The sequence below is a fragment of the Choristoneura fumiferana genome, chromosome 13, assembly GCF_025370935.1.
Source record: "Choristoneura fumiferana chromosome 13, NRCan_CFum_1, whole genome shotgun sequence".
In the NCBI taxonomy this organism is placed as follows: domain Eukaryota; kingdom Metazoa; phylum Arthropoda; class Insecta; order Lepidoptera; family Tortricidae; genus Choristoneura; species Choristoneura fumiferana.
The window spans coordinates 7,274,589-7,287,732 of record NC_133484.1 but is presented as its reverse complement, the minus strand read 5'-3'; the positions used below and the strand labels follow the sequence as shown (position 1 = coordinate 7,287,732).

Genomic DNA, 13,144 nt, shown 5'->3' with positions numbered 1-13,144 from the left:
TGTTACTACGGCCTTATTGCGTCGGAATAAGTGTCTGTGGTAGGAGAAATAAGTACAAAATGACATATATGGAGAAAATGACACAGTGGGCTTATTTTGAAATTGGCGGGCTGTGGCGGAAGTCTCCGACACTGCAACGTCACGGTGGCCATATTCACAATCTGTGAGACGCTGAGCCCAACTGGTTCAATCGAGCCGGAGTAAAGAGTTTGGACATGTTTCATGCCCACAAAAGTTTTAAATATACACTGTTTTCATCTATTTTTTGGTGAATTATGTTTAGGTAATTGTACCGTAAAACTACACAACTATAGCACAGGGCCCCAACTTTAGTCCAGTGAACTTGTCAAACAACATCGTAGCTGCATCGACTAGTAGCGACGTCTAGTTTATTATTTATTACTATTATCATTCACTGACGTATGTAGGAACTAGTTTCTTGCGTATCCAATAGATGGCCAATGGATTCAAGTCAGTTTGTTGCTTGCTGGAAGAACCGGTAGAAACGTGTCGTTTGAGCTCCGCAAACTTTTATTCCCAGATAGTGGTTGAAGCGACGATATAAACTCTGTGTTGGATTCAAATGGAAGGTAATGTTTCTTGGATGTAATTAATATATAGTTTATTGTAAAAATTGCAAGATTAAAAAAAAGTGTAGGTTTTTTTTGTAATCTCGCCCTTGGGTTCCAACTATAGTACTAACGGATTTTTGGACCATAATTAAGTCAACTTATTTTATTCCAGAAAATGACGTCACGAGATAAAACGATGAGAAGAAAAATAGGTGGGCGAGCGTATAAGTGCTACAGCGATCGCCAAATGGAACTTTGTCTCATGGATATCACAAAAAAAACACATCGTGAAGCTGCTAATAGTTATTTGTGTCACAAGGGAGCAAATGGTGTATTAAGTGCGAGGGCGTAAATTTAATCCAGAATGTAGCAAAGGATTCTAAAGTAGAATCCTAAGCGTAACGAGGGATTCAAGTGTTAGCGCCCAAGATGAAAATAATTTTGCTCCCGAGTGGCTCATACAACTTTTCACATCGAGCATTAATAAACTAGAAAAAAAAATATAAATATTATTAAAGAACAACCAGCATAAGAAAATGGCGTGGCTTTACAATTATAAACTTCAAAAAATGGCATTTGCAATAAAACACTTAGAAAAGCCTTGAACAGAAAAGTTGCACTTTGCTCCATCTCGCCAGGGAGGAAAAGTTACTTTTCTGAAGGAGAGGTGTGAAAAAAAAACCTAGGAGCTCTGCATATTCTATCGAATGAATGAGATTGTTTTCGCGATCGAAAACGCCATTGAAATTAGGCACAAAGCGTGCATTGTTCCATGTACCCGAAACTCGAATCTAAATGGGGCAAGCCAAAAAAGTAAAACTCATTTTCTAGTTACATATGTCATAAGTATGTAGTTGATTTTTATAAAAGATTTAATTGTAATTTATTTACTTACATTTGTTACTTCTGGTTTAAGATAACATTAACAATTTAAAGCATTTATTAAAGATTAAAAAGATCTCAAAAAACTGTGATTTCTTAAATATATAATTTTGCTAATAAATAATACTTTGATCTCACTTTTTGTGTTTATTTTTATAGTACAAATTTAGAGGTATTAAAATAAATCACCCAACTATAGTCAAAGATGCCATAACATGCGATTTCAATAGGATTTATAATCTGGCCTATTGTTGTCAAATACTATGCAACAATAGTCCAAAAATAATTTTTAAAAAAATATATATATAAGTCAATACTTTAACTTGTGACTAAACTTTATTATCTTAATACATTTTCCTTTATCTAAAGACATAACTAAGACTTAAATATGTCAATCCATTCGTTAGAGGCAAAAGCACAAAGTTGAAACCTTACGATTCGGTACCATAGTTGTGTAGTTTTACGGTAATATTTTATTAAAATTAATGAACTATGATATTATCTAGTAATTGATATTAACTTTAATACGTTTATCAGCTGTTTTAGAAATATATGATTTTTTGATGTTTATTTTTATATTTGGACAAATTCATACACACTGGACAAAATGACATGGTGGATGACGTTTTGTTCATCAAAGTCTATCATTTATCTCGGTGGGTTGTCGCGGAACCGCGATAGAAACTAATCGTCTACCTCGGAGCCAAGAATCCAGAAAAAAAATATTATGGAAATTATATGGAATGAAATGAGAAATAAAATACTAAATATTCGAAAAAAAAACAACAAAAACAGGGCACAGTGACATCATGCATGATAATACTGCTCATACTTAGTGATGATAGCTTCAGAAGATTTCACTGCCGACCTCCGATCAACGATTAGTCTGCCGACTAAAAAAACGATGATCCGATGAGTGACCCTGCATTTGTTGCAACGTCTTACCTAATTAAAAGTCTATATTACTGATAGCCAATGAACTGAAGTTGATTATAAATCAATAACATTGATTACTTTTACGTTAGGTGAAGAAATATGATCCAAAATCAAAACACCCTGTCATTTTGGACGTACTTCCCCTATATATGTTTGAAACTTTGAATAAGTACATATTTTTACAATTGACTGTACAAGCGAATTCTACTGTATTACTAGCTGTTGCCCGCGACTTCATCCGCGTAGAAGTATGAAAATTTCTGCTAATGCGCATAAGGACAACTAATTATAAAACAGATGAAAAGAGAGATTTTGGTGTGTGTCTGTTGCCTGGCGTGAATATTTTCGCTAACCGAAAACGAGCCAGATGCGTATATCGATTTCCGTATCTTGTACGCCCCGTAATGTGGGATGAGTTAGGTTAGGTTAGTATATACGTTTTTATCGATAGTCATGGTAGCCCAGTTAACCTATGGCCTCTCAAGCAGAGGGCTGTGGGTTTGATACCGCGTTTGCACCTGTGAGTTTTAAAAATTTAGTCATAAAAACCGGCCAAGAGCGTGTCGGACACGCCCGAAATAAGGTAACGAAAACATTAGTAATATTTTTCTAAGGATTTCGTATTTTATACGGAATCTTCCAAGTTTAGGTATATTTTATACCTTAGGTTGCTATTTACTCTTAAACTACTAATAATGCTCGATTTTAATGAAAAATTGCACTTTCAAGTTGAATATTTTGCAAATATATCAATGAATCGAAAAATCGTCTGAGCAAACCCCTAATGGTTTTAAAAGACCTATCCAACGATACTCCACACTATAGGGTTGGATGAGATAAAAAAAACACCGCCACTTTAGGTCTATGGGAGGTACCCTAAAAAAATTTTTTTTTTAATTTGTATTGTACCATTTTGTCGGCATAGTTTACATATATATCTGTGCAAAATTACAGCTTTCTAGCATTGATAGTCCCTGAGCAAAGCCGCGGACGGACGGACAGACAGACGGACAGACATGGCGAAACTATAAGGGTTCCGTTTTTGCCATTTTGGCTCCGGAACCCTAAAAATTACATTTTAAGTTGGTCATGACTTTTACGGCGAAGAAAAATTTCTTAAAGAAACCTGTACACACCCCCGAAGAAATTTGATAGTGTGTTTGAAGTTCGCAAGCCATACTAGGTTCACGTCGGAACTACGGCTCAAGCCCTTGCATTCTGAAAGAAGGCCTGTGCCCAGAACTTATATTTCGACGAGAATGGTTAGAGAACCGAACTAACAAGCTTCAGGTCCCGGGTTCGATCTCTAATCGAGGCAGATAATTATATTTGAAAAATACGAATATGTTTGTTCTCGAGTCCTGGGTGATTGTAATTTAGTACGCGTTTACATATTTAAGTATGCTAATCCGTTGCCTACTCGTACCTCTAACGCAAACTTTGCTTACTTGGAGACTAGAGCCCAATCCGCACTGGGCCTATGTGCAAAATACGGCCCAAGCTCATTCATTCTGAGAGGAGGCCGACCTGTGCCCAGCAGTGGGACGTATATAGGCTGGGATGATGATGATCATTGTTCCTTAAAAATTGCCATCATCGTATTCTTTTCCCAGGTTGTTCCTGCATACGTTTCACATCGACGCACGGCAAGGAACGCGGCACGTTCAGCAGCCCGGACTACCCGCGCGCGTACCCGGCGCGTCTCGACTGTCTGCTCTACACCTTCCTCGCAGCGCCGCACGAGATCGTCGAACTCGTCTTCACAGATTTCGACATCTACAAAGGACATCTCGAGTGAGTAACTGGCTAAATTACCCTTTAATACCGCACGCGGTACTTGGTTCAAGGGGCAGAACTTTCATAGCAAAAATCAAACGTCAAGAGGGATTGACCATTGTGTTTTATTGACTATCGATGTTTAATTGTCAGTTAGCACGATATGTTTTAGGTAATAATGAAATAAGACCTGTAATTAGACCTATAATGTGGGAGGCTTTTGCCCTGCAGTGGGACACTATAGGCTACAAAAAAATAGACCTGTTTTTGTTACAATTTACATATAAAACTAAAATGGAAATGTTAAACATTGTAACTGACAGTAGACTAACCTTCATTCAAAATAATAGAATGGAAATCTATATCTGTACTAGGTAATTATGTTTTCGTCATCTTGACCTGACGTAATTTATTTTAATAATTTAATTTTGATATGGAAAGGCAAATCGCTTCTTAAAGAGGTCAAATGAATAATGTCAAAAGTTTGTAACATGCGATGCGAAGAATACTGGCATAATCGATAAAACACAATGGTCAATCCCGCTTGACTTTTGATTGCTATGATATATCCGCCCCTTGAGTCATGACAATAAGTTACTATCAAATTACCTCGTCATTTCGCCTAAATTGAAACGGCTGTGTTGATGAGTATAATAATTTAATGCAGAAGTGGCGGAGTAGAGGTGTGAGAAAGTTTTAAACAATTATAATGTACTTAATAATAATAGCCTTTTTAATTTACCTAGAAGGTGTTCATTAAATAACTGAAAATCAACGGCGTATGCATTCGTAACTTTTAGACTGTATACATTTATTAGTCTGTAATCTGTGATGCACTTCCTGTTGTTAGATTGACGTAAAATTTAGCAACCCACTAGCCTAGTGGCTGACCTACAGCTTCTCAGGCAAAGGATAGTAGGTACAAATTCGGGCTCGCACCTTATTCCACAAACTGTTGCAATAAACTGTTTTAAGTACTTTTATTGAAGACTTTTGTATTATAACATTTCTCTAAAACCAAACGTCAGAGCTCTTTCACCCTCGATTGCAGTAAATAACCAACCAATTGATGCCCCAGTCCTTTTTGATGCAACATAAAGCGTAACAATTCTACATAAGTGTAAATAACAGCGTCATGGAATACCTATAAATTTTACTGATCAATTGCGTCCCTCGATATAAACATACTTTTGGTACAAGAGATCATAAAAACTCGTTTTATCCACAGCTGAATGGAACTCACATGTTCTTTAAACGTAAATATAAGTGCTTCAAGGATCAATTTACATTTCTGTCACATCGCAGGCAGTAAACCGTCGCTGTGAACGGCTAAAGACAGCCATTTCGAAAGCAATAAACATGTATTGTTGAATCCCTGATACAGCGTTTTTTAAAGTGTATTCGTTTCACGTTGTTAGTTACTTTATATCCCAGAAATAAATTAAAGTATGCACAAAAGGATTTAAGGAGGCGTAAATAAAAGTTATACTTTTAGTAGTATTAATATAGAATTAATAAACAAATTAATGAACAACAACCTTACCTACAAGGGAGTAAGAACAATTCGGTGGCGCCAGCATCAAATTAAATAAAATGTAGGGGCAAAAATAAAAAGAGTATAACCAACAACGAATATTTCTCATATAAGAATAAGTACAGCTAAATACAACAAAGTAGAAACTATGAAGTTGAAGTTAAACACGTATACATACAAATTTACAGAAAATAACATTGTGGAGGTGTAATATCGTACAGAAGGGAAAGAGTCAATAAGGAAGACAACATGGCCAACAGTTACTGACATAGCTCAGCAAATTACACACCATCATCATCATCATCATCATCAGCCTACAGCAGTCCACTGCTGGACATAGGCCTCTTCCATGGCGCGCTACAACACTCTGTCTTCAGCCCCTCGCATCCATCCGCCGTCAGCGATCCTCTTAAGGTCATCCGTCCACCGTGCCTCAGGACGCCCTACACTACACACCATAAGTGGCATTAATGTTCGTAGATTACCTCGATGGTCGTTGGTCAATGGGGAGATCTGGAGTGATGTCAGTGAATTGGGAGGTAAAGTGCTGGTAGGATTTCCGACAGCTGGATATAAGATCCGTTAATAATCGCAGGAAGCCATTGGTTGTAGGCAGCAGAAAACCGATCGTCGTGGAGGTACTTAGGGAGGGCTCGTGTTCAATAGTAGACGTTGATATTGATAATAAAGAGCCAGGTGAACGTATGAGCAAGTTCGCGTACCTATGGTTTGACGAACCTTATTGGTCGTGTGTTATCTAAGCTTGCTAATTTGAACAAAGAGCACACCAGTGTAAAAGCTTGCGGAGTCATAAGTACCTGCACGAACTTACCTCTAAGCCTAAATGGCACCTAAAAAAATGGTTAAACTTACTCTTGCCATCATCATCATCATCATAATCATCAGCCTACAGCAGTCTTCCATGGCGCGCCACAACAATCTGGCTTCAGCCCCTCGCATCGATCCGCCGCCAGCGACCCTCTTAAGGTCGTCCGTCCGCCGTACCTCAGGCCGCCCTACACTCCACCACTCTACAACTCTAACCATTGCTTTCAAAATAACAAGGGTAAAAACATTCATCATCATCATCATCATCTGGAAGACGTCCACTGTTAAACAAAGCCCTCCCCCTTACAACGCCACAATGAACGACATGGAAGGCCTGCCAACGCTTTGTTTTCCGTTCGTGCTGCCACTCGAAGACTTGGAGGAGTGAGGACATTAGAAATTTAGAATGTTTTTTTTGTCAAAAAAAGAGTTAGGTAGGTACTGATTTTTTTTTTCAGGAAATTTAACACAGTTTCCGTTCATTAATTTACTTCTCTCGTATTAACACTCAATAAGAGAAATTAGTTTTAATCAATATAAAAGGCAACATCGCACAATGGCAGCCGAAGGACTTATTTATAGAAGCTTTCCGTTAGCAAAAGACGGGAAAATGTCGTTGGAATTGTATCAAACCTCGTTTTTTCCGGCAACTTTGAGAAGTAGCATGATAATAGGCTTAATGGATTTCGAGTGGCCTTGAAAATTAGCAAATGCAATGAGCTGTGACTTCAGACCAATTGTGAAGCACTTTTAATCACAACTTCTTTAATATTTTTACAAGTTACGAATAATTTTTGCTGTTGTTGTTTTTAATAACTGTAGTTTGCAAACCCAAACAAGATAAACTGTGTGAAAAAAACATTGTACTTATTTCAAAATTCGAATTTAAATTGCGTAACTTGACCGATGAAAAATAAATATAACTGTATTTTCTCACCGTAAGGTTGTTTAAAAGAAGGATAATGTATTCATACATTTGTGAAAAATTACAACCCCTTTTACGACAATAGCTCTAGTCTCTAGTTATATTTATTGGCTCTGTGCACGACATCAGCGCCACCTAGCGTCCGCAAGTTTGTCGGATCTCTATAGTCTAAGGTCGGCTCTGAGATTCTGACGTCTGGAATTTAATTGCGACATTGTGACAAAAATTAAAACCTATAACGTATTAATTTATAATACAAAATTACTGTGATACCGTGATTTGGGTGTAAAAAGAGGTGTGAATTAATTTTTGGTCATTAATCATAATTAAGTATATTACCTAAATGAGGTAAGTAAAATTTATTCAAAAAGTGTGTTTTATTTTGGTTATGTCAAGGTTTGTTTACTTCATGCTTAGTCGTACTTTTATTGTAAAACAAAAAGATAAAGCTAATGATTTTTTTTTAATAATAGTAAACATATATATTTGTTCTTGTATCGCTAGTAATACATTAAATATCGTTATCGGTTTTGTGTGTATTACTCAATATAAAACTTCAACCACAAACCGTTTCAAAAGGAAAATTGTTGGTATCTGCTGGACATGTCTGGGATGTAGAGTAAATAAGAACAAAACAGGGGCTGTGTTCAATAATTTAAGAAGACAAACATCTATAATTACTAAAAGTCTACACAAATTGCTTTGTTAATGACAGATTCATATGAGTATGACAGATGACAGAACCTACATTATTTCTACTTTTGGCCGCTATTAGCGCTGCGATAGATTTCATTACCCCCACCTAGTACTTTGCCCCCAGCGAATAGAATGTGGCCCGAATGTGTGCACGAATTTGATACACGTGAAAGTATGCCCGGCTTAATTTTTGACACTATTAATTCATAATTAAAAATCTTAATTTTTTACATGAAACTGACCGTGGTTGACCCCTATCTTACCTGATGTTAAGTGCAGATGAGGCCAAAAGTATTCACTCTAGCCTTGAGGAGCCCTAGACTGTATTAAAACTAAGTGAATTAGTTTAAAAAAAATAGGTATTTAGCATCTTTGGAATATTTAACACAGTAGGCTGCTTTTCTGTACATTGATAATATTTACAACTATTCCAAAGGGTGTACATAAACAAACATGCCCAAATCTTAACCGTTTAGTTTAGTATTACATGAAATTTACGTACCCACTACGTATTAATATCTATTCATACAACGTGAATGAAGACTACGATGTGGTTTTTGATAATTCCCATGGGAACTAGGAAAAATCCTAGTATTTTTGTTATAATATGGCAATGTTGTTTTATATATATATTATTTGTAGCAACACTAGGTTACCTAAGTAACTAGGAAAAACTTGTCTGTCGTGTGCCTTCCAAAATATAATACTCGTACTACAGCTAAAATTGTTTCTCTTCAATCTCCTCGCACCCAGTCATAATATCCACATCATATGGTAGCAGAAGCGTTTAGTAACGGTGCGGGTGAATTGAAAGATTCGTTAGTACCGAGGAAAGATGGAATCTGAAATTGCCGGGTCTAGTTTAAAATTAACCGGAGGTAACAATTGGCCGACATGGAAGTTTCAAATAAAGGTAATCCTGAAAGGGAGAGGATTGTACGAACTGGTAACGGGCGAATTGGTGAAACCGGCAGAAACTGAAAAACCGGAACTGTTAAAGCAATGGATGAAAAATGATGCCAAAGCCCAAGAACTGCTAGTCACTCGAATGGATCAGGGACCGCTTTCGCATTTACTATCGTGTGAAACAGCGAAAGAGATGTGGACAAAATTAAATACGGTCTACCAGAAAGAATCCGAGGTGAGCGTTCATTTGTTACAACAAAAATTCTTTTCTCTCGAGTACGAAAACGAGTCCATGTCAGATTTCTTTTCAAAAATTGAACATATCCAGACGAAGTTGAAAGAGTGTAAAGAGCCTGTCTCTGATAAAATGGTTATGAATAAAATATTAATGGCACTGCCAGAGTCATACAAACACTTCAGATCTGCGTGGGAGTCCGTGCCCAGTGAGAAACAAACCCTAGCTGAGATGACCTCTAGATTGCTTATAGAGGAAGAGAGAATGCCAAAACAGGTGGAAGAAACAGCGCGTTAAAAGTACAGAAACGTTTTGGTAAAGCTAGAGGAGAGCAGAGAGACAAAAGTGGAGACAGAAATTGTTTTTATTGCAAGAAATATGGACATAAGGCAAAGGACTGTTGGTTCAGGAAAGAGAAAAAGACTGAGGGTAGAAATTACAACAGGAAAGAAAAATGTCACGATGCGTTTATAGGAACACAGGAGAAAGAAAAAGTCAAGAGAGAAGACTGGTGCCTGGACACCGGGGCGAGTGAGCACATGAGCTGGGATAGAAACTTGTTCGAGACCCTTCAGTTAAAAACGGACCTGGGTAAAGTAACCGTAGGTGACGGAAACGAGGTAGCTATAGAAGGTATTGGTTCAATAAAAGTGTTAGCTAGAGTAGGACAGAATATGAATGATATTACTCTAAATAATGTATTGTTTGTTCCAGAGCTAACGTTTAACTTGTTCTCAGTTGGTAGTGTTTTAGACAAAGGATATTTTTTGTCGTCAGATAAGAATTCGTAAATACCGAACTCGGTAGCTTGTTAAGACACAAGGGCATCGTTCACCAACGGTCTGTAACGTATACACCGGAGCACAATGCGCGTGCAGAACGCGAAATGCGAACCCTAGTCGAAGCATCCCGCAGTATGATGCAAGGGTTTGGCAAGGAGTTTTGGGCGGAAGCCGTGAACACAGCCGCATACGTTCTAAACCGCACGGGACCAAGTCCTACAGTAGATAAAACTCCCTATGAGTTATTTTATGAAAAACAAAGTGACCTTATGTCAATGCATGAGTTTGGGTCCAGGGTATCTGTGCATATTCCCAAAAAAAAGCGTTTGAAATGGGATCCAAAGAGTCAAGAAGGGATATTTGTAGGATATGGCGAACATACTAAAGGTTTTCGGGTGTATTTTACAGGGAACAAGAAAATTGGAGATAGTACGAGATGTTATATTTCTACCAACTGAAGATGAAAAGATAAAAATAACAAATGAGAACAAGGAAGAAAAATATGTTAAATATGTTACTGAACAAGATGACCAGACCAGTGTGAACCAGAATATAAACCCAATTCCAGGGTGTAGTAGAGAAGAAGATTGTTTAGAAAATTTGGAACCAGTAAGAGAGAACATAAGTGATAGAACAGAGGGTCATGGGGTTCAGAGTCAAGAAAATGATCAGTCCACTGTGAGTGAAGAGATAGACTACCGTGCGAGACTAAGAGATAGAAGTACATTAAAACAACCTTCAAGATTAGACTCTTGTCATATATATGCCGCTGTAGCAGCTGCAGAGCAGATTGACCCAGAGCCTGCGACATACACTGAGGCGCTGTCAAGTCCAGAAAAAGAAAAGTGGAAAGAGGCAATTGACAAAGAAGTAAGTGCACTCGAAGAAAATAAAACTTGGGAACTTGTGAGACGACCAGAAGACTGCAAATTAATTGACTGTAAATGGATATTCAAAAAGAAGAAAGATGAGACTGGTAAGGTAGTAACATACAAAGCAAGGTTAGTTGCTAGAGGCTTCCAACAAAAGGATGTAGACCTGTCTGAAGTATATAGTCCAGTTGCCAGGCTGTCATCGGTGCGGTTCTTCTTGGCAATGTGCAACGAGTATAAAATGCAAGTATCACAGTTAGATGTATGTAGTGCATTTCTGAATGGTGATGTAGAAGGCGATGTATATATATCGGTGCCGGAAGGAGTTGGTAAAGATAACTTACAAATTAAAGAAACCGAGTATGCGCTTAAACTTATAAAATCTTTATATGGTTTAAAGAATTCACCTAAAAATTGGAATACAAAGTTTAACAATGTAATATTGTCCTTAGGTTTTGAGAGGTCTAACTATGAGTCATGTCTTTATGTCAAGGCGACTGAGACTTATAAAGTATTTCTATTACTGTTTGTTGACGATATGCTTCTTGCATCTACAGATAGCAAGGAACTTGTAAACGTAAAGAAAGACCTAAGTAATATGTTTAAAATGAAAGACATGGGTCCGGTATCACATTATCTTGGTATGCATATAACTCAAGATTTAGCTAATGAAACAATAACATTAAACCAAACTGTTTATTTGCACAATGTCTTACAAAAATATGATATGCAAGATTGCAAACCTGTGAGTACCCCACTTGATAAAAATTTTGATCACAGTGTTTTAAAACGAGAGAGCTCAGAAAGCACAGAGATAGAACAAAAGTGTAGGCAGCTGATAGGTGCATTAATGTATGCCATGTTAAGTACAAGGCCAGATCTATGTATTAGTATCAGCATCTTAAGTCGTTATCAAGCCTGTGCAAGTCGAGATTTGTGGAGTCATTTAAAAAGACTGTTAAGATATGTAAAGGGTACACTAAACTTAAGTTTAGTCAACACCAAACATAAGTGTGAACATATCATAGCAGGGTATGCAGACTCAGACTGGGCGGGGGATAGGGTTGACCGAAAGTCAACTGCAGGATATTTGTTTCAAGTATTTGGTTGTACTGTATCATGGGTATCAAAGAAGCAAACTTCGGTTGCTTTGTCTTCTACAGAAGCTGAATATATTGCGTTAAGTCTTGCTGTGAGTGAAGCATGTTGGTGGCAAAACTTAATTAATGAAATTAAAATTTGTAAACAAAAAGTGTATGCTACAGTATTAGAGGATAACTTAAGCACAATTAAAATATGTAAGAGCCTGTTTCATCCAAGCAAACTGAAACATGTTGACATTAGAGTACATTTTGTAAGAGACAAAGTTAACACTAATGGGATAAAGATTGTATATGTCAGTAGTGCTGAACAGTTGGGAGACATTCTCACAAAGCCACTGGGCAAGCAAGTGTTTAACTATTTAAAAGAGAAAGTCGGATTGTGCTAACACCATTGAGGGGGTGTGTTATAATATGGCAATGTTGTTTTATATATATATTATTTGTAGCAACACTAGGTTACCTAAGTAACTAGGAAAAACTTGTCTGTCGTGTGCCTTCCAAAATATAATACTCGTACTACAGCTAAAATTGTTTCTCTTCAATCTCCTCGCACCCAGTCATAATATCCACATCATAATTTTAAATCAACTGCTCTGGTTTTAGACGGTTTTAGACCTAATTTTGCCAAATAAGATTATAATTTTTTTTCTAATTGTTTTCACGAGCCAAACTGAACCACGAGGTTTTTATCTTTATAAACCAGTTATTTTCTCATTTTCGACACTTTTTTATGATGTATAAATAATTCATGTTGATAATTTAATTAATTAAATTAAAAATATCCTACACTTAAAATACTCACATAAAATAGAATAACATAAAACCAAAAACTAAATTAAATTCTAATTCTTTAAATTACGTATCGCTGTCGTCACTCTGTCACTTTAATAATATTTTGTACAAGCGTTTTCTGCGAGGATTATGAGTGCGGAACAAGATTGACTGTATGGCCGTGACATACTTAAAAGGAAATGAGCAATTTTCAACTTTTATGCTGTTTAGCTTACATGTTGTCGTTGCTTCAAGGAAAGTTACACCATTTTCTTTGCTTTTTAGGGTTCCGTGCTTCAAACAAGAAAGAAATATTAATTAGGATT

The 13,144-nt window shown here is 36.9% G+C and overlaps 1 protein-coding gene across 1 annotated transcript in view; it reads left to right on the top strand.

Annotated features, from left to right (window-relative positions):
* The window catches only part of LOC141434472 (suppressor of lurcher protein 1-like), a 105,069-nt gene that overhangs the window by 45,370 nt on the left and 46,555 nt on the right, over positions 1-13,144 (top strand). The window contains exon 4 of the mRNA XM_074096892.1: positions 4,004-4,184. Within this exon, the coding sequence (XP_073952993.1) occupies positions 4,004-4,184 (181 nt within the window). The remainder of the gene's footprint in view (positions 1-4,003; positions 4,185-13,144) is intronic.